Raw genomic sequence first — 21370 nt, 5'->3', positions numbered from 1 at the left:
AGTGTGGCAGGTGGCTTTGTGTGTTTATCATTCTTGAAACTCAACCTTGGTTGGGAAGTCATCATTGAGTGTGCTGGATTGGCTTTACATAGGAGGACATTCCAGATCTTGGTGTGCTATTTGTCTATACTGACTAAAGCTTGCTGTTGTTGCTTCTGCACAGCACCAAGCACAGTGGCAGTAACTCCAGTTCCTTCTGCCGCCACGGACCCTGCGGGATCTTCCTACTCCATCAGTGGCATTCTGGGGATTACACCTTCCAGCGCTGAGAACAAGAGAAAACGCGATGAAGGTAAGTGCAAGAACACCAGATTGAAATAAAAACTCTCTTTTGGGGAACTAAGTAGAATGTTACCATATCAGTGAGAGAAATGCAAATACTTTCCCCTTGTACAAGAAGAAAGTTGTGCTTTTGCCATTAAATCCAAACTCTTCACAGGTGTGAAGTAAAGGGGAATATTCAGAATTCAAACAATAATGCCTGGAACTGGTTAGCACTGTGAATGATGGAGCATGATCTGTGTGATATTACAAAAGTATAATTTCAAGTGGAAATAAATAAATTCAAATTGATTATAATTTATATAAGCAAGCACATTGTGCAAGAGTATGTTTTTCAGTTGAGGGAAAAGGGTTAGGCTGTTATGTGACTTATGCTGAAATTAATAGCTGTTTGAAGTTTAAAAAAGCTTCTGCTAATCAATATCTTGCAAGCTAATGAAATTGCCTCACTGTTTTATATATTTTTAGTGATCTACTTGCATAGTGTTAAAGTAGAACTGCGTGTTGCACAAATTACCCTGAATGAAAGTTTGCTGTTTTTCTTGATAACTCTATGTTTGGTTGTATATAGGAGGCAGAGGAAATGTAACAGTTTTTCATTGTCTTTGTTTTATTACCTATGTACAAAACCAAATGCTTTTCCAGGCCCTCTAACTTTTACTGTCCCTGGTTGTGCTGTGTAAGCTTTTATAACTTGTAAAGTTTGGAAAGTATTGTGCTGGAACAGAGGTGTATGTCCAGGCATATTCAATGAGACATTGTTTGCACTGCCAGTTAATTGAAAGACTGCTGTAGGCAGGAGTTAATAGGGTGACAGTGATCGCAGGACAGAGATCTCCAGCTGTGGTCCTATTTACTGAAATATGAATACTGGGAAAAGGATGATGATACGCAGTTCAATTCCAAGCAATATTGGAGGGCTTCACGTTTTATACGAGCTTGTTGTGTATGGTGTTTTTCTGAAGTGCTGCTTTTGCAGTTTTCTGTGCTGTGGAACTTTATTTGGGTTGTGTAATGTGCCCTGTACCCTCAATGAAGATCCTAATGAATATGAAGTACGGTCCAGCCCAAGATCTGTAACAAAGCTTGGTACATTATTGCTAATAACATTTCAACTATACCCCACGAGCCTGCTTAACAATATTTCCTCTTCCAACTGATTTAGCTAACTTCGATTTGCTGTCTTATAGAGAGAAAATGCAATGGTTTGCTTAAACATTTAAACTACAGTATGTCACAAGCACATTGTTTAAAAAATGCAGCTCCAAGTGGCATGTTAGCAAGATGGAAACATTCAGTTTTTGAATGATTTAAAGGGAAGGGGGTCTATAATCCTTCACTAATGTTCAGTTCACATCATGTTGCTGTGTGGGCCAGGAGCTTAGCTCCATCCCCTGTATCCTTTCTATTTTCACCAGTGATTAGGATTCTAACCAATCTGTTAGCTGTAATTTCATTTACAGAACGATTCTATGCAAAGCATTTTCTACTTTTGCTAGAAATATCCCATTCAGGCTGGGATCAGCTCATTTAGGACTAATCCTGGAACCTTTTCTAAAATTCAGCTAGGCCCTGCATTTACTAGCTGAACTTTGTGTTTATTATGCATATAAACAAGTGCAATTTAATATAGAGTCATAGTCATAGAGGACATACTCTAATTTGGCTTTCTTGGATCCAAAATGAAAAATCTCACCCTTCCCCATAATAAACTCCATCTACAATAGTTCTGCCCACTGTTCCCTTAAACACACCCTACTGTATTTCCTAACTTAGCATCATCTGCAAACTTGGATATCCAACGCTCTAGGTGGGATCTCCCTGAAAAACAACACCTCTAGCAATCCAACACATCCTCAGTACTGCATTGGATGTCAGCCTAACTGTCTAAGTTCTGCTCTGGGACTCAAACCTACAACATTTTGACCCAGAGGAAAGACACTATGGTCCAGATTTTGAGGTTGTAATGATGGTGAAACTGTCAGTGTTCGCTGTCACTACAACTGATGGCAACTAAAAATGACAGCAATTCTGGTGTATGTACATGCACAGTTAAATACATATTTCCCCGCGAAAATGATAGCACACAAATTAAGACTATGAATTCTTCCTACACTACAACAGTGATTATACTTCATAAATGATTCCTTGTCTGCAAAATGCTTTGGGATGGAATGAGGTCATCTAAAATGCTATAAAAATGCAAGACATTCTTTACAATAAAACAGATTATGTGATTAAGGGTTATGCTCTTAGACTGAGCTTAGTTTGGTAAATAAAGCTCGTGTGTGTGTGTGTGTGTATGCTTTTTTTTATTCGTTCATGGGATGTGGCCATCGCTGGCTAGGCCAGCATTTATTGCACATCCCTATTAGTCCAGTGACAATACCACTATGTCACCACCTCTCCCGTGTGTGTATGTGTGCGTGTGTGGGTGTGTTTATGTCTGTGTGTGTGTGTGTGTGTGTGTGCGTGTGTATTTATGTCTGTGTGTGTGTGTTTATGTCTGTGTGCGTGTGTGTGTGTTTATGTCTGTGTGTGTGTGTGTGTGCATGTGTGTGTTTATGTCTGTGTGTGGGTGTGTGTATGTCTGTCTGTATATGTGCATTTATGTCTGTGTGCGTGTGTGCGCGCGCGTGTGTGCATGTACATGGGTATTGGGAGAGGTTGAAATAGGGCTCGGTTATGATGCTGCATGCAGACAAATTGCCTGAAAACGCCTACTTTCTTTTGTGATATTTGAAAGATGGTTGACTGCATGATTGCTAGATGATGGCCCCCTTTGGAGTTGCTCCCTGCACCTCCAGGAATGGAGAAAGAGAATCAGGCAGAGTGGGGAGAAAGTCAGCATTTTCAGGGGAGAGAGTGGGAGTCAGCACCTTCAGTGGAGAGAGAGAGAGTCAGCACCTTCAGGAGAGAGTGAGAGTCAGCACCTTCAGAGGAAGAGAGAGAGAGAGAGAGAGAGTCAGCACCTTCAGGGGAGGGAGAGTCAACACCTTCAGGAGAGAGAGAGAGTCAGCACCTTCAGGAGAGAGAGAGAGAGAGAGAGTCAGCACTTCAGGGGAGAGAGAGAGAGTCAGCACCTTCAGGGGAGAGGGAGAGTCAGCACCTTCAGGGGAGAGAGAGAGAGTCAGCACCTTCAGGGGGAGAGAGAGAGAAAGAGTCAGTACCTTCAGGGGAGGGAGAGTTAGCACCTTCGGGGGGAGAGAGAGAGAGTCAACAGCTTCAGGGGAGAGAGAGAGAGAGAGAGTCAGCACCTTCAGGGGAGAGAGAGAGAGTCAGCACCTTCTGAGGAAGAGAGAGAGAGAGAATCAGCATCTTCAGGAGAGAGAGAGAGTCAGCACCTTCAGCGGAGAGAGAGAGAGAGAGAGTCAGCACCTTCAGGGGGAGAGAGAGAGTCAGCACCTTCAGAGGAAGAGATAGAGAGTCAGTACTTTTAGGGGGAGAGAGAGAGAGAGAGAGAGAGAGTCAGCACCTTTGGAGGGGTGGCAGGGGGAAGAGAGAGAGAAAGAGTTGGTACCTTCAGGGGAGGGAGAGAGTCGGCACCTTCAGGGTAGAGGGAGAGTCAGCACCTTCAGGAGAGAAAGAAAGAGTCAGCACCTTCAGAGAAGAGAGAGTCAGCACCTTCAGGAGAGAGAGAGAGAGAGTCAGCACCTTCAGAGAAGAGAGAGTCAGCACCTTCAGGAGAGAGAGAGAATCGGCACCTTCAGAGGAAGAGAGAGAGAGAGTCAGCACCTTCAGGGGAGAGAGAGTCAGCACCTTCAGGAAAGAGAGAGTCAGCACCTTCAGGAGAGTGAGAGAGAGAGAATCAGCACCTTCAGGGGAGAGAGAGAGAGAGAGAGTGAGAGAGTCAGCACTTTCAGGGAGGGGTGAGAGAGTTAGCGCCTTCAGGGAGGGGTGAGAGAGTCGGCACTCTCAGGGAGGGGTGAGAGAGTCGGCACTCTCAGGGAGGGGTGAGAGAGTCGGCACTCTCAGGGAGGGGTGAGAGAGTCAGCACTCTCAGAGGAGTGTGTTGGGTCAGCAGCTTCAAGGAAGGATACAGAATTAGTTCTTTCAGGGGAGGAGAGAGAAATTCAGCATCTTCAAGGGAGGAGGGAGGGATTCAGCACCTTAGCAGAGTGGGAAAGAAAAATCAGAGGTTGAAATAGAATAACTAGCTTGCTGGTTGGAAGTTTCAGTGGATTCTGGTTGATGAGCAATGAGAATTAAAGCTCATGTTTGACCAAACGAGACGGTCTCGATTTATTCTAACTCTGCTTTTCATATGAGGATTTCTTACCAACAACTTTCCTCATACGCACTCGACTTTATCAGAGGGAGCGTATGATTTTAATGAACTTTGTTATCACTGGCTGAGACAGCTTTACAATATCAGTAAGTAACATTTACAAACAGTGCAGGCGTTCTGAGTCCAGGGTATTGTAAAAGCAGGCTGTAATCTAAATAACCTCAGGGACTCTGAAACTCCTGTACAATCTAATGAGCTCATAGCTCATTAACCACCACATATAAAATCTTTTCTTAAATTTGTTAAATGTGGACTCCAAGTGCCTATTTTCGAAAGAGTGAGCACAGGGACAGGAGTAGGCCATTCAGCCCCTTGGGCCCATTTCTTCATTCAATTAGATCATTGCTGATATGTACCTCATTCCATGTCCCTTGATAACCTTTACCCAACAAAAATCTATCAATCTCAGTCTTATAAGTTCCAATTGCTTCGTGTCCAAAACCTTTTAGAGCAGAGAATTCCAGATGTCTACTGTCTCTATTGTATGAAAAAGTGCTTCCAGATTTTCCTAGTCTAGCTCACATTTTAAAGTTATGCCTGTTTGTCTTTGGCTCCTTCATCAGAGGAAATAAGCTACCTTTGTCTCCCCTACAGTTTCCTTTTAACATTTTAAACACCTCAATATCCTTAAAGGAAACATGTCTTTGAGTTCCGGTATCATTCCGGTGAATGTGCGCAGCAACTCCTCCTTTGCCAATATATACTTCCTTAGATATGGTGCCTAAAACTGAACTGAATTCTAGATGGAACCTGATGAAGCCTATATGCCCCTGAAGCATAACTTTCACTCTTTTGTATTCCAGCCACCTTGAGATAGAGGCCAACATTCCATTAGACTGTTTGGCTGCCTTTTTGTACCTGTCTTCTAGCTTTAAATGATTTGTGTACTTGGACTTCCAAACCTCTTTGCTCTTCTGAAGTCCCTAATCTCTCATATTTAGAAAATATCCTGATTTATCTTTGAGGTCCAAAGTGAATGACCTCTCACTTGCCAATATTAAACGCCATCTGTCATAGTTTTGCCGACTCACTTAATCTGCCTATGTTGTTTCGCAACTTCCTGCTCCCATCTGCATTTCTCATTGTGCCTCCTAACTTAGAACCATTGAACCATAGAAAAGTTACAGCACAGAAGGAGGCCATTCAGCCCATCTTGTCCATGCCAGCCCAAGGACACCCAGGTGCCCTTTTTATGCCACATGGATATACAACTCTCTATTCCTTCATTCAAGTAATTAATAAATATGGTGAAATGAGGCCCCAGAATACTTGTCACAGCCTGCCAGTCAGAATACCTACCTCTTTATCCCCACTCTCTGTCTCCAACCTCCCAAATAATTTCTAACCTATGTAAAAAAGGCCACCTTCAATTCATGCCCTTTCATTTATTCCAAGCGGTTATGAACCATATACTAATCTATACAAGCCAGTAAAATGGATATATTAAAGAAGCGAATGAATGTACAAAATAAAAGCTTACTTTATGAATACAGATAGTTAAAAAAGAAAAACTTGAAAGACATGCATTTATGTAATGCCTCCTTGCATAGCCTTAGGACTTCACAAAATGTTTCACAGACAATTAAATATTTCTGAATTGTATTTTCATTGTAATGTAGAAGAAGCCTCACAGTTGGACACTAAATGGAGGGCCAAATGCTCTATGTTAACCCAGCTGGGAATGGGAAGCATTCACTTGTATTTCCACTCTCAGTTCACTTTCCAGTGACTCCCCCTGGAAACTGCACACTTGCAGATATCATATAGACATCATATGAAGACAGGCTGGTGAGGTGAGGGTTGCGGGGGATTGCGGGCAGGTGGGATGGAGGAGGGGGGACTGGGGCTGTGATGCTCCCATGGTCAAATAGGCTGCTAGCACTCCCATGAGGAAAGCTGCCTGAGAGAGCCACTGGTGAAGCGAAACAATAGCTCAGCAGAAGTCACCATTTTCAGGAGAGGGAAGAAAGGCAGGAGGAGAGTGAATGGATGCCTGTGATTTAGGTTTTGGTTTAGAGTTTGATGATGCCTGAAACTCTTAGGTTACTGTTGGAAACTCCTTGGTTTTTCATTCTTTCTTGGACACCCAGCATATGTACATGTTTATTGTTTAATATTAGCCCTGCTTTCCCTGTGTGCTTGCAGCAGCTGTCAGTGTGCACACCATATCCTTGATGTGTAGTGACATTCACAAAAGGTTAATAATGTCTTGTGATGCCAGTACTGTAGATTTATCAAGGAATAATCTGCAGCTGACTGCAAAGAAATTCAACATCCCTTGTAGATGTTCGTTTGCTCTGCACTGCAAAAAAACAAAAATGTAGAGACTAGAATCCTGATCATTTGCTTGAATGTCAAAGGAAGTGAACATTTTGTAGTGATATACTTGTAAGTGTGTGTGCCAGTTTGATTTTTCACATTTTACATTTAGTGCAGAATAGTCTTAGACCTGTAACAATTTTAATTAGCTAGGCTCAGTGATAGCACACTCATCTGTGAATCAGAAGATTGTGAATTCAATTTCCATTCCAGGATTTGAGCACATAATCAAGGCTGCTAGTTCAGTGCAGTACTGAGGGAGTGCTACAGTGTTAGAAGTGCTGACTTTCAGATGAGATATTAAACCATGGCTCCACCTTTCCTTTCAGTGAAGGGAAAAGATCTCATGGTAGTATTTGAAGAAGGGCAGATCATTTCTTTTCGGTATCCTGGACAATATTTGCCCTTTAACCAATACTGCATCACTAAGTCAAATTACCTGGTCATTATCTCATTGTTGTTTATGCACATATTGGCTTCCTACATTATAACAGTTACTATGGCTAGAATCTTGTGCCCCTGCAGGAGGTGAGGAAGGAGGTGGGAGGGCCTGAAAATTTGGTGGGTTGGCATCACAATCCTCTGATAACCAAAGCCTCCCCGCCTCCACTGGAATGAAGTTCTGGGTGAGGAGGCCCACCCCACCTCCACTTGAATCCCTCAAGTGGCCAATTAATAAACACTTAAGGGCCTCTTCCTGCCTCTGGTGCAATCTTCCAGGTGGAACCGTTGGGCCTGTTGACATGCAGCTTGCAGGCCTGGGAGAACTGTGCGGCTGCATGTTGGCTGGAGGGGAAGGCCCCTCGATCTGCACTAACCTATACATGATCAAGGGCATGGACATGGGGCAGGGGATGGCCACTGACAACCACCTCCCCCTGCCCTTGCTATCGACTCCCAGGGACCCTCTCTCCGTTAAACCCCTCCCCACCAGCACTTACCTTTTTCCTGGGTCGCCCCTCGATCCTGGGACTTCAGGGGGATGGTGTTCTGGCAGCAGCCATGGGCATAAGGTACAGCGGGCCTTGCTCCTCAGATTCAGCCCGGGCATCTCGCCGCTTTTTCAGGCAGTGGGCAAGGCACCCGTCCAGAATGGAAGATTCTGGACATAATTGACTAAAACATTTGAGAAATCCAAAGGTCGTAAAAGGCAACATATAAATGCAAGGACCCTTTTTCAATGAGATGTTAAAGTGAAGCCCCGTCTGCTCTTTCAGATGGGCGTAAGAGATCCCGTGGCATTATTTCGACCCCTAACTGATTAACTGGTCATTTATCTGTTGTTTGTCAGATCTTGCTGTGTGCAATTGACTGCTACATTTGTCTACAAAACACTCTTTAAAAAAAAGCAGCAATTCTTTGCCTGTGAAGGACTTGTGAATGTGAAGGTGAATGGTGTAAATGGAAGGTCTTTCTATTACAGACCTGAGCTATTGTGCAGGAATTAATATGTCTTGCAACAGGACAGCAGTTGTCTTGATTCTGGACTTTGTACTTTTGACCCCTTTAATAGTGCGGCTCTTTCACTGTCACCTGCAGTAGTGCTGGTCCCTTATTCCCAGAATATTCATATCCACCAGTTCCATTTGACCTGCAGAATCTCAGTTTGTTCCTGCCCCATGTGGCAATTGACCTGGAGGAACTGAAATGATTAAAAAATCCATTGTTACTCTTTCTGTATTTACTTGCACTTGATTGTTATCAGATTAGCTTCACGCTTAACCCAGTGGGTCACAGAATATTGGTTGACAGGGATAAACGGAAGGCAATGTCTGTAGGGCTTTTTGCATGAATTAAAGAGCAATTTTCCCTCCTCTGTTTCCTGGAGTAAATGGACTTCGAGCAGATGTTGTGCCTTGGTGGGAGATCTGTTGCTGAGTCTCAGCACAAGGACATCTGTCGTGGATTGTTATACAAAAGAGGGGGCCTTCACTCCTCGTCTCAGTTTAAAGGGAGGAGGGACTTTGGAAGGGACTTGATGGGAGTTATCTGCTGATTAATGCAGGCCAATTTACCCCTGACAATCTGAGTGACCATAGGAGTTCTCTCTTCTACATTTCACTGTCATTAATATAGCAGCAGGGCTAGAAACACTTTGCTTCAATAAAGCAGCCTGACTTGCACAGTCTGTCAACGGAGGCTGTGCACCCGACTGAAAGTTTATTTTTTGCAAAACAGATGCAAAGTGCCTTTGACTGAGAAAAGGAGGATCCCTGCGGCACGGGCGAAGCTGTCACACAGCCCCACACCCCCTGGTGTCCGCCGTTTCTAACATTGTTTCAGTTTCAGTCACTGAAGGGCTCGTGGTGAAGCCTTTCTTTGTCGTTAATCACCTAGTGAAATTTCGGTGAGATCAACCGTGTTGGAGATTCATTTATTGTTAAAGGACGGTGGATGCTGCAGGAACAACCGGCTGGTAGACCAAGCTCTCCCACGTCGCTGCTTTGATCTCCCCGAGTGTTTCCGCTCATTGACGCTGCCGGGATACTTAGACAATGAAGATCCGTCCAGTGAATACTTTCCTGAGAGACCAATTGAAACCTCTGTCTACCCTGAGGAATTGGCAAAACCGTATGTTTGAGGCACAATCTATTATGAACCAGCATTTGACATATTTAACTGTAGAGTCTCGCTGTGCTCAATATTTCTTCTAGGGTTTACTAAAACCCTACCCTGCAAGTGTTCACAATACAATTCATGCTTTTTACTGGAGCAAATATGAAGCCTCATCTCTAAACACCGAGTGTTATTTTGGCCACTTATTGATAGGAAGGTAGAATTGATGGAAATTGCTCTGTAAAGGTATGAGTGTAATAAAGATCATATTGGACACTTGGAATTTTATGAGCAAAAGGAAAGGACATTATAACCTCAGCATGTCCCAAAGCGCTTTACATCCAATTAAATACTTCATTGAAGTGTAGTTGCTGTTGTAATGTAGGGAACTGTCACAGCCAGTTTGTGCAAAGGAATGCCCCACAAACAGCAAATGAGATAATGATGGCGAAAGTGATGGTGGTGGAGCGATATATATTGGTCAGGGTAGCAAGGAGAATTCCCCAGTTCTTCAAAGAGTGCCATCAAAGCTTTTACATTGCCCCGAGAGCTGAACAATAGCACACATGACAATACAGTACTCCCTCTAATGCTTTGAAGTGCCAGGCTAGATTATGAACTCAAGTCTCTGGAGCTGGTCTTGAACCCTTCTGACCCAGAGGCGAGAGAGCTACCACTGAGCCAAGGAATGGGAAGAAAATTGACCGTTTCCTTGTTAGAAATGAAGACACTTCAAGATTATAAAAGGAAGTAACAAAACTGCTCACGGTGGTGAAAGATGCAAAATGCTAAGAGACAAGAGTTAAGAATGGGGCATTTGGAATTCAGGGGGAATTTTTCACTCTTGGTTGTAGGGATGACCATTAAAGTGCAAATATTTACAGGCTCAAGAGGCAATTGGATACATTTCTGGAGGAATAAGAGTTTGGGGGTATATGACACGTTAGTTGAGGCAATAGGCCATAGTCAAACAGTACAGAAGGAGGCCACTTGGTCCATCGCACTTTTGCTTGCTCTTTGAAAGAGTCCCACTCCCCTCCTCTTTCCCTATAAGTTGTGCCATTTGTACAATCACCTTTCTTCTTGTTTGGGGTTCACAACAGATTTCAGTGGGCCCACCCCACCATGGCCATAACTGGTTTTCTGGGTTCCCAGGGAGCGCTGTGCTATGGATGGCGATGCAGGGAAGGTGATCATCTCTGATAGCAACAAAATAAAACAAAGAAAGGAAAATGTTGGGTTACTGGGCCCCTTGATGACCAGCTTCCGACTGCTGATGGTCAGGATCAGGAACAAGGGAAAGTATGGATCGAGCTGTGGGCCCCCTTTCCTGGTGTTGTCAGTGATAGTTCTATTTGTGATGCTACTGGTTCCTCAATGCGATGGGGCCTTAGCACATCAGATGCCACAAACTAACGTAAGCGTTTCAGGCAGTATTATTTTACCACCATCTCCACATTGACAACACAATCATGGCAATGTACAAAGCTGCAGATCTGGAATCACAACTGTGGCACACTGTGCAGTAACACTGAAGTTGGGGGGGTACAGGACCAGTTCCATTAATCGGTTATGTCAAGTGGCAGCAAATTAAAAAAAGTAATTGGCATTCAGCTCCATCTGAATTGGCACTGTGGTCGGCAGCCAATAACTCCACTCTAGAGACGGTGTAGTAATGGCATGATACCACACTTCACAGATTATTTTACTAAAGCGTGCACTTCTGTTCCTGAGATGTCGGGAAGCTGAATAGTCTATTCCATTAAAAGCTTTAAAAGTATATTTTGGAATTGCTCACATGAGGGGATGCCTTCTTAAACTCCCTGTGCCACATGTGGCAATTCCAACCAAGCATGCAACAAAAAATATGTCACTGAGACACTTAAACTAAAGGCCTTCAGCATTAGTATCATCTGAGCATTCACACAATGGTGCTTGTTTCCAATTCATGTCTAACATTCAGTGCAAGTCTTCTGCTGTTCACAGATGCTTTTACAAACATCACTAGCGTTGATTTCAATGTTGAATCTGGAAATCTAGCCCTATGTTTCTCTGGTTACTTTAATATAATGGATTTAATAATTAGAAAGAAGCTGAATCATTTTGCCTTCAATGAAATAAATCAACAGATACTGGTAATCTATTGTAGACTGAACATGGGAAGCAAAGAAATGTCCATTAGGGGCTGATCTGTCTCTTCTTTCAGCACTTGTTAGCATATCATTTGAAATATAAATTTCAAAAATGCTGTGAGCATTAAATTGGCTTTACTAAAACTGCAGGCTTAAGTGGAATATAAGACATTTGGTACCATTTTATTCTTGAGTTGCTTCAGTTCCATATGCCTGCGGTACTGCTGAGTGTGCTCAAACTGGGGCATCTGTTCAATTTTATATCTCTATGTAAACCAAGCACTTTCTGGATGAATCACATCATTGGGTTTGCTGTTTGTCAGCCCCTCTTATCATACTTCATGTAAATGCCAGAAATAAAAAGATATAAAAACAAATCCTTTATCTAAAAGTTCAGAAAATGACTAGTCATAAGAAAAATGACAGAAGCATTTTTGTTTGTTATTTGCTTGCACAAATCTTCTCTAGTTTGTAAAAATATATAGTTTGCAATTGTGTGTGACAAGTGTCCTTTTGGTTTCTTTCGCTGAGAACCATACTGCAAAAAATACAAATTTTCCAATGTATGTACGCATAAATTTATAAGTTTTTTTTGTGTATGATCTATTATCTTTATCAAGGCTGTAAGTCAATGTCAATTTTCTTCCACATTAGTTAAATATTCCAGTCTCATTTTTACCTTTTTTAACTGCTCATTTCCTGCTTTCTCATTCACCCATTATTTTGTGCAAAACTTTCTCCCTTATTATATTTTCTTTCCGCATTGCACATCACCAAAAATATTCCAGTCACATTTCAACAGGAAGTAGTTTCCAAGATTGAGGTACTCCGCTACAATCTGCAGAAGAAACACATGAAAACAATCAGCAGCACATTTGTCCATGAACTTAGTTCCATCAGCCTCCTTGACCTACCTCTTCTCAACAGCACCGTACACCAGCTCGGAAAATCTTTAACCTTCTGAATCTGTGCTCCCCTTCCTCTGTATCAGGCTAGTTGAACCCCTACATTTGTAAACCTTCTGATGTAAGCTAAAAATGCTGCATGCGTGAAAACCTGGCACTTATGTAAAGCATTACAATTCTAATGAGTTGACATGCAGTCTTCCCATCTGTGCTCTTGGATTGGTACTCAATTGTGCAATCTCTTGACTTGGTGTTTAGCTGCTAAGATCTTAAGGCCTGGAATTCCCTTCCTAAATTGCTCAGTCTCTCTGCTGCTCTCTCCTCCTTTAAGACCCTCCTTTAGACCTACCCCATTGACCAAATATCTGTGCTAATATCTCTTTATGTGGCCTCACTGTTAAATTTTATTTGATAATGCTCCTGAGAAGCACCTTTGGCAGATTTAGTATGTTAAAGTGCTAAACAAATGCAAATTGTGTGTTGTTATTCTGTTGCCTGCTCTCTGATTGTTGCTCCATTGCCTGCTCTTTCTGATTGTTGCTCTATTGCCTGCGCTCTCTGATTGTTGACCATTGCCTGCTCTCTCTGATTGTTGACCATTGCCTGCGCTCTCTGATTGTTGCTCTATTGCCTGCGCTCTCTGATTGTTGACCATTGCCTGCTCTCTCTGATTGTTGCTCCATTGCCTGTGCTCTCTGATTGTTGCTCCATTGCCTGTGCTCTCTGATTGTTGATCCATTGCCCACCATCTAATTGTTTGCTCCGTTGCCTAAGCTCTTGGCCTGTTGATCCTTTGTCCATTCTGCTGGGCTGTTCCCCTAATGCCGTCTCCAATTGTTACTGTGTTTCATGCTCTATTGTGTTGTTGCTCTGTGGTATGCCTGCTGAAGCCAAAAAGGAAAAAAAAATTAGGAGAATAAAAATAAAAACAGAGCACAGAGGGAGAGAGAGAAGGCCAACAGACAAGAGAAGTAATACAGAAGGGTGGCAAAGTATAGGAGTGGAAAATTAAAAAGAGTTGAAAGGCAAGAGAGAAAAATGAAGGACCTCAAATAAGAAGAGGGAAATGAGGTGGAGCGAAATTGAGACGATGCAAGAAGAGCAGGGAGGTGAAGGAAATGTGACTAGAAATGAAGGATGAACAAAAGACATAAATATAATTGATGGAGTACCACAAAAACAAACAAAGGAAGGAGATTGGAAAATAGAAGTGAAAAAAAGCCATTTCCTGTTATCTTGAATAATGGAGCAAGAGTGAAGCCTAGGCCACTGTAACTGTGCAGCTCTGTTCAAAACACTGCAGACAGCTGATGTAACCAGCAATGGTCTGGATATTCATGCTCAGTGGGGAAAAAGAAGTGCTTTCAGGTGAAGGCTGGGAATACCAAAGAGCTGTTTGTATAATATGTTGCTTTCGTTGCATCAGAACAAAATGATGGGCGGGTATCAGAAAGATTGACTTGTTTGTTTTTAATGTAATTAAAGTTAAATTTTGGAGTGGTGGAGCTGGTGAGAAAAAGTCTACAAGGGAATAAAAAATGACAAAACTTAGCAAAAAAGTTGTGACTGGCAGGATGAGAGATCCTGGGAGTGAGCATAGAGGCTAATAGGGTTTGGAGAAACAAGAAATGGAGATTGAAGGCATTGTAAAATATATAGCAAAACCAGACAAGAAAAATGGGAACATATGAAGAATCTGGAGCAATAGAAAAACAAAAATATGGAATACACAAATCATAGATATATTGTAGAGACTGGAGAAAAAGAATATATTAACTGGAGAGAAAAACTCTTCAAGGGCCGTTTTCCAGTATTTGACTAAACAGTATTAGATGAAGTTATGTTACACAAGAGGTGTTAAGCTTGTCAGTTTGTAGGCTTAAAACATGTTATCATAATGACCATAGATGGTGCTACCTGAGACTGGTGAACACTAAATGCTGTGGCGGGTGAGTAACCCGCCTCCTCCAGAAAGTGTCAACAGCTTTGGGTGGATGAACTCCCAGAGGAGGGTGAATTAGGAACTCATTGGAGGAAACACCATCAAAAGATGGATGGGCTAATCCTTGAATTAGCTGCAAGCCATGATGCAGTCATAGTACGGTACAAGTCAATGAAAGAGAGACTGGACAGTCTAACACACCACACCAGGGTTCCTTGCCTTAAAGAGCCATAGGAGCTTTGACAGTGTCGACTGATGTTGGTGATGCTGATAATGACATTTGATTTATAAATGTTTTCTTGGCCAGGTGCAAATAACAAAAATATTTGGCTACTTTTTGAGTCTGATTTTGGTCAAGATCATTCAAAATTGTACCTTGAAAATCTGGGAACGCTTGTTCCAGCAACACTTCATCCCAGGGAATGGGGAAAGAGACAAATGTGCAGGGGAGGCCAGGGAAATGGATAAAGACATGAACTCTCTGAATTGATGGAATTCTCTGAATTAGGAGAGCATGTTAAATCCAGTTTATATAGAGAGAGATGAGCCATGTAGTCCTCAAGGTGTTTAACATAGGATGATGCAGAAGTGTTTCACTGCAGTTTAATAGAAACAGTGCATGTTTCTGGCCTGATTTCATTGTATGTGAACAATAATGTCAGCAAATGTGGTTTATTCACCTTGTAATATGCTTTGACATAAAGCTATCTCAGTGACTATTGATCACACTATAGAATAAGGGATATGAGCAAGGGAATTACAAGCAATAATCTAATCACAGGATCAAATAAACTACTAGTATTAAGTAAGGCCAATTCATGAACATAATCTACACCTGCGGATTGGATTACAGTCTTGACCTGTCGTGTGTTGGTGTTTCTGAATTATACATTTACTAATGTTTGAAATGCGTACAGTGAGTTTACTTAAGGTTTTATGTTATTGGATGCTTGCGAGGCTGAGGTCACGTGATGGAGGGGCAAAAGCAAGCCTTTGACTTCAACTGAAGGTACTCTGTGTGATTACAACATTGCTGCCTTGTAGACTTACAGAAGTTTGTGTCCAATGTGGTGTATATTATAATGAGTCCATTTTCACAAGATACAGGATGAATTATTTAACAGAAGGTAGGTGCCAGGCCTAGTGAAGGCCATCAGCAAAGTTGAAAAAGCAGAGGAGAGAAGATGAAGTAGGCTAAGAGACTGTGATTAGGTAATTGCAAGTGTGTGTTTAAAAGCTTGCAGATAATGCATTGCTTGTATTCAGAGGCCTAAGTTGGTGAAATATGTGACCAGTATTGTATAGCACATAGCTCTGCTAAGACTCACCAAAGGGCATAATGCTGTTGAGATATTTAGAGACAGACTCGTGTTCGGAATTGTGGATTTGCGGGTGTGAGAGAGACTGCTTCGAGAGGCCAATCTAACCATGTCGAAGACAGATGAGATTCACACACATGTTGGAGCACCTTAAAATTACTGGGGAGTTGAAAGGACATAATGTGAGTGTGATACTTAAAGCCAAGGAAACCTCAGGATGTGAGAGAGGCAAGCTTTGGGTCAACGCTAAAGAAACCCCAAAGACATGTGAGTGCTACAGCTGTGAGAAGAAACATGAGTTCTACGAAAGAGAGCTGTACCCAACTGTTTCGGAGGTGTGCAACAAGTGTTAAAGAACAATCACTTCTCAGAAAAATGCCACGGAAAGGTGTCATTTGCACACAGAGCTACAGCAATAGATGAAGAACCAAGGACAAAAGAATTCTTTATCATTACTGTATCCTGTTGGCTTGGATGACTCAGAGTGTGTTACAATTAAGCCTGGAAACTACCTAAGATTTCAAATATATCTGGGTGCACAATGTAACATAATACTGCTCCATCTATATTAAAAGGCAACAAGAGATTTTAAGCTTGCAAAGATGGAACCACTTAAGTCATCGATTGTAGAATATGAAGGAACAAGTCTCTCATTTTAGGACAAATATGAATTCTGGTTCAACATGTTGACTGTAGGAACAGGCTGGGCTGTAAGTTCATTAATAACACAACTATAAGGCTTCTTCTGGGTGGGAAGGCCTGCCTGGGCATGAACATCATTAAACACAATAATAATGATGAAATCAATTATTTGATTGTCTACTGGAGTAATGGTATATGTAATCCATGACCACAAGCCACAAACTGAAGAGTGTTTAATACTGAAACACCCTTGGGTATTCAGTGATTGGGTAGGACAAACTGAATGAAAGTACTGAACTAGGCTTGATAAGGCAGTAGATCCAGTCCAACATACCCCATGAGAACATAAGAAATAGTAACAAGAGAAGACCATATGGCCCTTCAAGCTGGCTCCGCTATTCAATATGATCATGGCTGATCTTGGGCTTCAATTCCACTTTCCTGCCTGCTCCCCATATCCCAGCGTTCCCTGAGACCAAAACCTGTCTATCTCAGCCTTAAATATATTCAGTGATGGTGCACCCATCATCCTATAGGATTAAGAATTCCAAAGATTCACAACCTTTTGAGTGAAGAAATTTCTCTTCACCTTAGTTCTAAATGATCAGCCTCTTATTCTGAAACTATGTCCCCTTGTTTTAGATTCCCAGGCAGGGGAAACAATGGGTGGAATTTTGTGTGCCGCTGGGGTCTGACATGTTCGGTGGCATGAGCAGACAATATGTTGAGAAGGCCAAAAATTGGTTTCACGACATTGTGAAGCCAGTTTGCAATCGTCTGCTCAGCCTGTCGATGGAGGGCCGCGTTCCCACCATCGGATGTCGGGAACCTCATTGTAACACATCAGCATGTCATTATAAGGCCAGCCCTCCGGACTCATACCCCCACCATTGGATCATCCAACCACACCATGGAAAACAAGCTGGTGTGGAACACGTCTCAACAACTATGACGTGCAGAAGTCGGGACTTACCTTGCTCACACTGCGGACATCCGAGCAGCAGAAGATGCTGGAGCCCAACAACAACGGCACACTGGAGGAACGTCCATGGCATGCTGGGTGGATTCTCATGGACATGGCTCTGCTGTGAAGCAGCTCACTGAAGTTGGAAAATCACCATTGACGCTCACAACGGATGATGGTCGAAGGGGTGGGAAAGAAAGGCCTAGGGTCGATTGGGAGAGGAAGGCATGTCATGGGGATGAGGTTGTGGGGGGAAATGAAGGTGTCGGGGAGGTGAAGTTGGGAGGGGGGAATGAAGGTGTCAGCGGGAGGTTGGGAGGGGGGGAGGGAGGGTTGGGGAGGGGAGGAAAATAAGGGAGAAGATGGCAACTGGGGAGATGGTGTAAGGGGGGGTGGAAGGTGTAAGGGAACGAGTTCAGAGGGGGGGAAGGAGTGCAATGGGGGGAAGGAGTGCAATGGGGGGAAGGAGTCCAGGGTAAGGAAGGAATGCGGAGAGGGGAGGAAGGAGTGTGAGGGGAGGGGGGGAGTCCAAGGAGAGGAAGGGGTGCAGGGAGTGGTGGGATCCTGGGGGGAGGAAGGGGTGCAGAGAGTGGAGGGAGTAAGGGTGGAGAAAGAAGTAAGAGTGGAGGGAGGAGTCGGGAAGGGGGAAGGAGTAAAGCTAGAGGAAGAAGTGAGGGCATGTGAGGGAGTCAGGAAGGGGGAAGGAGAAAGGAGTAAGGCTGGAGGAAGAAGCAAGGCTGGAGGAAGAGCTAAAGCTGGAGGAAGGAGTCGAAAGACGGGATGGACTAAGTGGGGGCGGGGGAGTCCTGGGGGTTGGGAGAACTAAGTGGGGGAAGGGATTCTGGAGTGGGGAGGGGTCCTGAGGGGGGAAGGGGTTCCAGTTGGGGAAGGGGTTCCAAGGGGGTAGGTGTCTGGAGGGGAGGATGCCTAGGTGAACATGTGGGGTCTGATGAGTCCATGACTGCCTTCTGGGGAGTGAACTGAGGGTGGACGTGGCATGAGGGAATGGCGAGAATGACCGAGGGCAGAGTGAGAAGGTAGGGTGGGATGGTGAGGGTTTGACAGTAGTGGTAGAAGGGACAACTGGGTGGTTGGTGGGGACTTGGAAGCAGACATGGTCCCTGGGGGTGTGAAGGAGAAGGTTGGGGAGGTGAATGTGGAAGGGGGTGGGATTTTTGGGAAGGATGGGAACGTGCATATTCACATGGACATCTCTGAAGGCAAGGTTGGTCAAGGAGGGGAGGTAAAAGGTGATGCCAGGGGGATCAACAGTGATGGGGCAAAGGAAATGGGTGACTTGGAGAGGATAAAGGACGGGGGAGCAGAAGTAAAATCAAATTAGTGCCATGCTGTCCAAATCGAAAGTCAAACGAGAGTCGTGTTGGGCGAGATCAGGTGCTGCGTGGGAGTGTGATCAATGGGTGGGCGGAGATGCAGCTCAGCTCAGATGGAGAACTGAAAGCGAACCCCAGCAGGCAGCATTGAAAATGCTCAGGATAGTGAGGTGAGTGTGACACATGGAGGATCCGTGTGTGTGGGAAGTGCTGGCACGAGGCTCCAAAAGGTCCTGCCACACACACACAGTTCTTCCTCCACAGTCACTCATTGACCAGCTGCTCCCTCTGCAGTGACAGAGGATGAGGTTGAGGGGCTCATAGGCAAAGGAGACTCAGAGGGAGAAGATAGGCTCTGAGTTTCCTGAGTGGATGATCCAGTGGTGTCCAGCTGTCGCTTCTTCTCCCTTTAGGTGCCCAAGGGCCCCAGCCTCACTTGTTGAGGGGAAGGAGCACCTGGAGGGACATTGAGATGCCCCGTTTCCCTCTTACGTTGCCACTGCAGGAACTCACCCATGGCTCCCGCTATGGAGTGCAGGTCTGCACACATCTCCATGTTCTGCTGGACCAGGGTCTCCATGGCATCCGCCATCCTCCCCATGGGGCCCTCCAGACGTGCACCTATGGGCACCACTTCATCAGAGAGCAGGCAGATGCTCTCCTCCGACTCGTGAGCCACTCTGTTGAGGGCTTCGCTCTGTGTGCTGTTCCCCCGCCTTCTGCTGACTCTCCAGGATGAGTTGGAAGGACAAATCCAGAGGCTCATCATCTGACTCGGACCTCACCGACGCCCATTCCCCAGCAGTCCTCCGAGTGCTGGGGAGCTTGGCCGAACCTGTCTCCTCCTGCTGCAGATGCATGTCCATGTGGTGACCCCTGTGTACCTCTCGATCTAGGTCCCACCGAGGTGTGTCTCTGCACTGGTGGAGGGTGTGGGTAAGCGCTGTGATGGGTCTTCCAGGCTGCTTATTTCCAACTCTTCAATGAAGGATGTGTCCTCTTGGCTGGAGGTGAGGATGTGGATGGAGCTGAGGACTGGCTGGCTGATGGTGTCGGTCGCTTGGCAGAGGTCCCTGTGAACCAAAGTAGAGATAATTAGTGCATGTCAGCAGGGTCAAAAGCAGGAGAGAGAGCACTCTTAGTTGTGTTGAGAGAGGAATGATGTGGTGCAGGATCCTCAGGTGGGTGTTAGCCACTGCCATCACTGTCGCCGCAGGCAGGGTCCATATCCTCACCAGCCAGTGTGATGGCACGCTCCCCAAAGTGAGTGAGGGGTCTAATGTGGTCCACTCCACGCCTGGCCTGGGACCACTCCCTGCTGTTGTGAGCCAACTTCTCCTTCATGAAAACAGATGGAGAGAGTGTGAGCATGACACATGGCACTGCGTGGAATGTTTGTGTGGTGAGCAGAGACATGGACACGATGAGGATGTGAGCTCGAGAGGATATGAGCCTGATAGAAATGTGAGGGTGTGTGTGAGAGTTAGTGGTGGCATCCCTTGAGGTGTGAGATCCCTGTGGACGTGTGATGGGCTTGTGAGTGTGTGAGTTGAGAGTGGTGAGAAGAGTGACTTGCCCTGGCACAACGGATGAGACCATTCATTCTGTAGTGGCACTGGGTGGCTGTCCTCTTTTGCAGGACTTTGGTGCTGACCACCGCTGCCACCGCCTCCCATGCTGGATCGGTGATGCAGCTGCCCATCCTGCGGCCAGTGTGAGGGTAGAGAACATCACGGTGGGCCTCCATGGGATGTGTCCCAAAACCTGGGGCTGCAGTCTTTTTGCCTTTCGGGGCCATTCTGTCCTCCGTGCAGCAGTCGTGGGCTAGGAGCACTGAGAGGTGTGCGCGTGGCTGGACTTAAAGTCGGGTGCCAGTGTGATGAGGTGGCGAGGTGATAGCCTGGCGGGTGAATGAAAGCCCGCTCGGCATAGAAACGGCGTGTTTCCGGGAATGCATAATTAATGCGGCGGACTTGGGACTATACGGCATGAAAAGCCGCCATTGCGGCTGGCGGGTAAAAAGTTGTTTTACCTGCTGCTACTGCGCTTAGTACAAGTCTGGGACGAGTCCGCCCAATTTCTTAGTGTCTACCCTGCCACGCCCCTTCATAATCTTGAATGTTTTAATGAGATCTCCTCTCATTCTGCTAAACTCCAGAGAATACAGACACAACTTATCCAGCCTCTCATGATAGGACAACCCTCTCATCCCCGGGACCAATCTAATGAACCTTTGCTGTATTGTCTCCAAGGCAAGTATATCCTTCCTTAAATATGAAGACCAAAATCGCACACAATATTCCCGATGTGGTCTCACCAAAGCCCCGTACAATTGTAGCAAGACCTCTTGCAATAAAGGCCAGCATGCCATTTGCTTTCCTAATTTCTTGCTGTATCTGCATGCTAACTCGTCTTGTTCCTTGTATTTCACCCCTTCTCTCTGACCATCAACATTTACAAGTTTCACACCTTTTAAAAACTATTCTGCTTTTCTACTCTTAACACTTAAACTTCCCCACATGATACTCCAACTACCACCTTATTGCCCACTCACTTAACCTGTCTATATTGCTTTGTAACCTCTTTCTGTCCTCCAGCTTGCATTCTGAGCTAGCTTGGTCTTATGATGTGTACAGTGGTTTTAAGGGATAAGGTGAATGAAACCTTGGGTGGTCTGGCCAGACAGG

General features: G+C 44.6%; 1 protein-coding gene across 2 annotated transcripts in view; it reads left to right on the top strand.

Annotated features, from left to right (window-relative positions):
• Positions 1-21370, top strand: part of LOC144690600 (paired box protein Pax-5-like) — a 267511-nt gene that overhangs the window by 33451 nt on the left and 212690 nt on the right. For both annotated transcript variants that reach the window (XM_078558249.1, XM_078558240.1), the window contains exon 5: positions 164-292. In XM_078558249.1, the coding sequence (XP_078414375.1) occupies positions 164-292 (129 nt within the window). The remainder of the gene's footprint in view (positions 1-163; positions 293-21370) is intronic.

The sequence above is a fragment of the Cetorhinus maximus genome, chromosome 2 (genome assembly GCF_964194155.1).
Source record: "Cetorhinus maximus chromosome 2, sCetMax3.hap1.1, whole genome shotgun sequence".
NCBI lineage: Eukaryota > Metazoa > Chordata > Chondrichthyes > Lamniformes > Cetorhinidae > Cetorhinus > Cetorhinus maximus.
The sequence above is the reverse complement of the archived record's forward strand: the minus strand, read 5'-3'. Positions and strand labels throughout refer to the sequence as shown.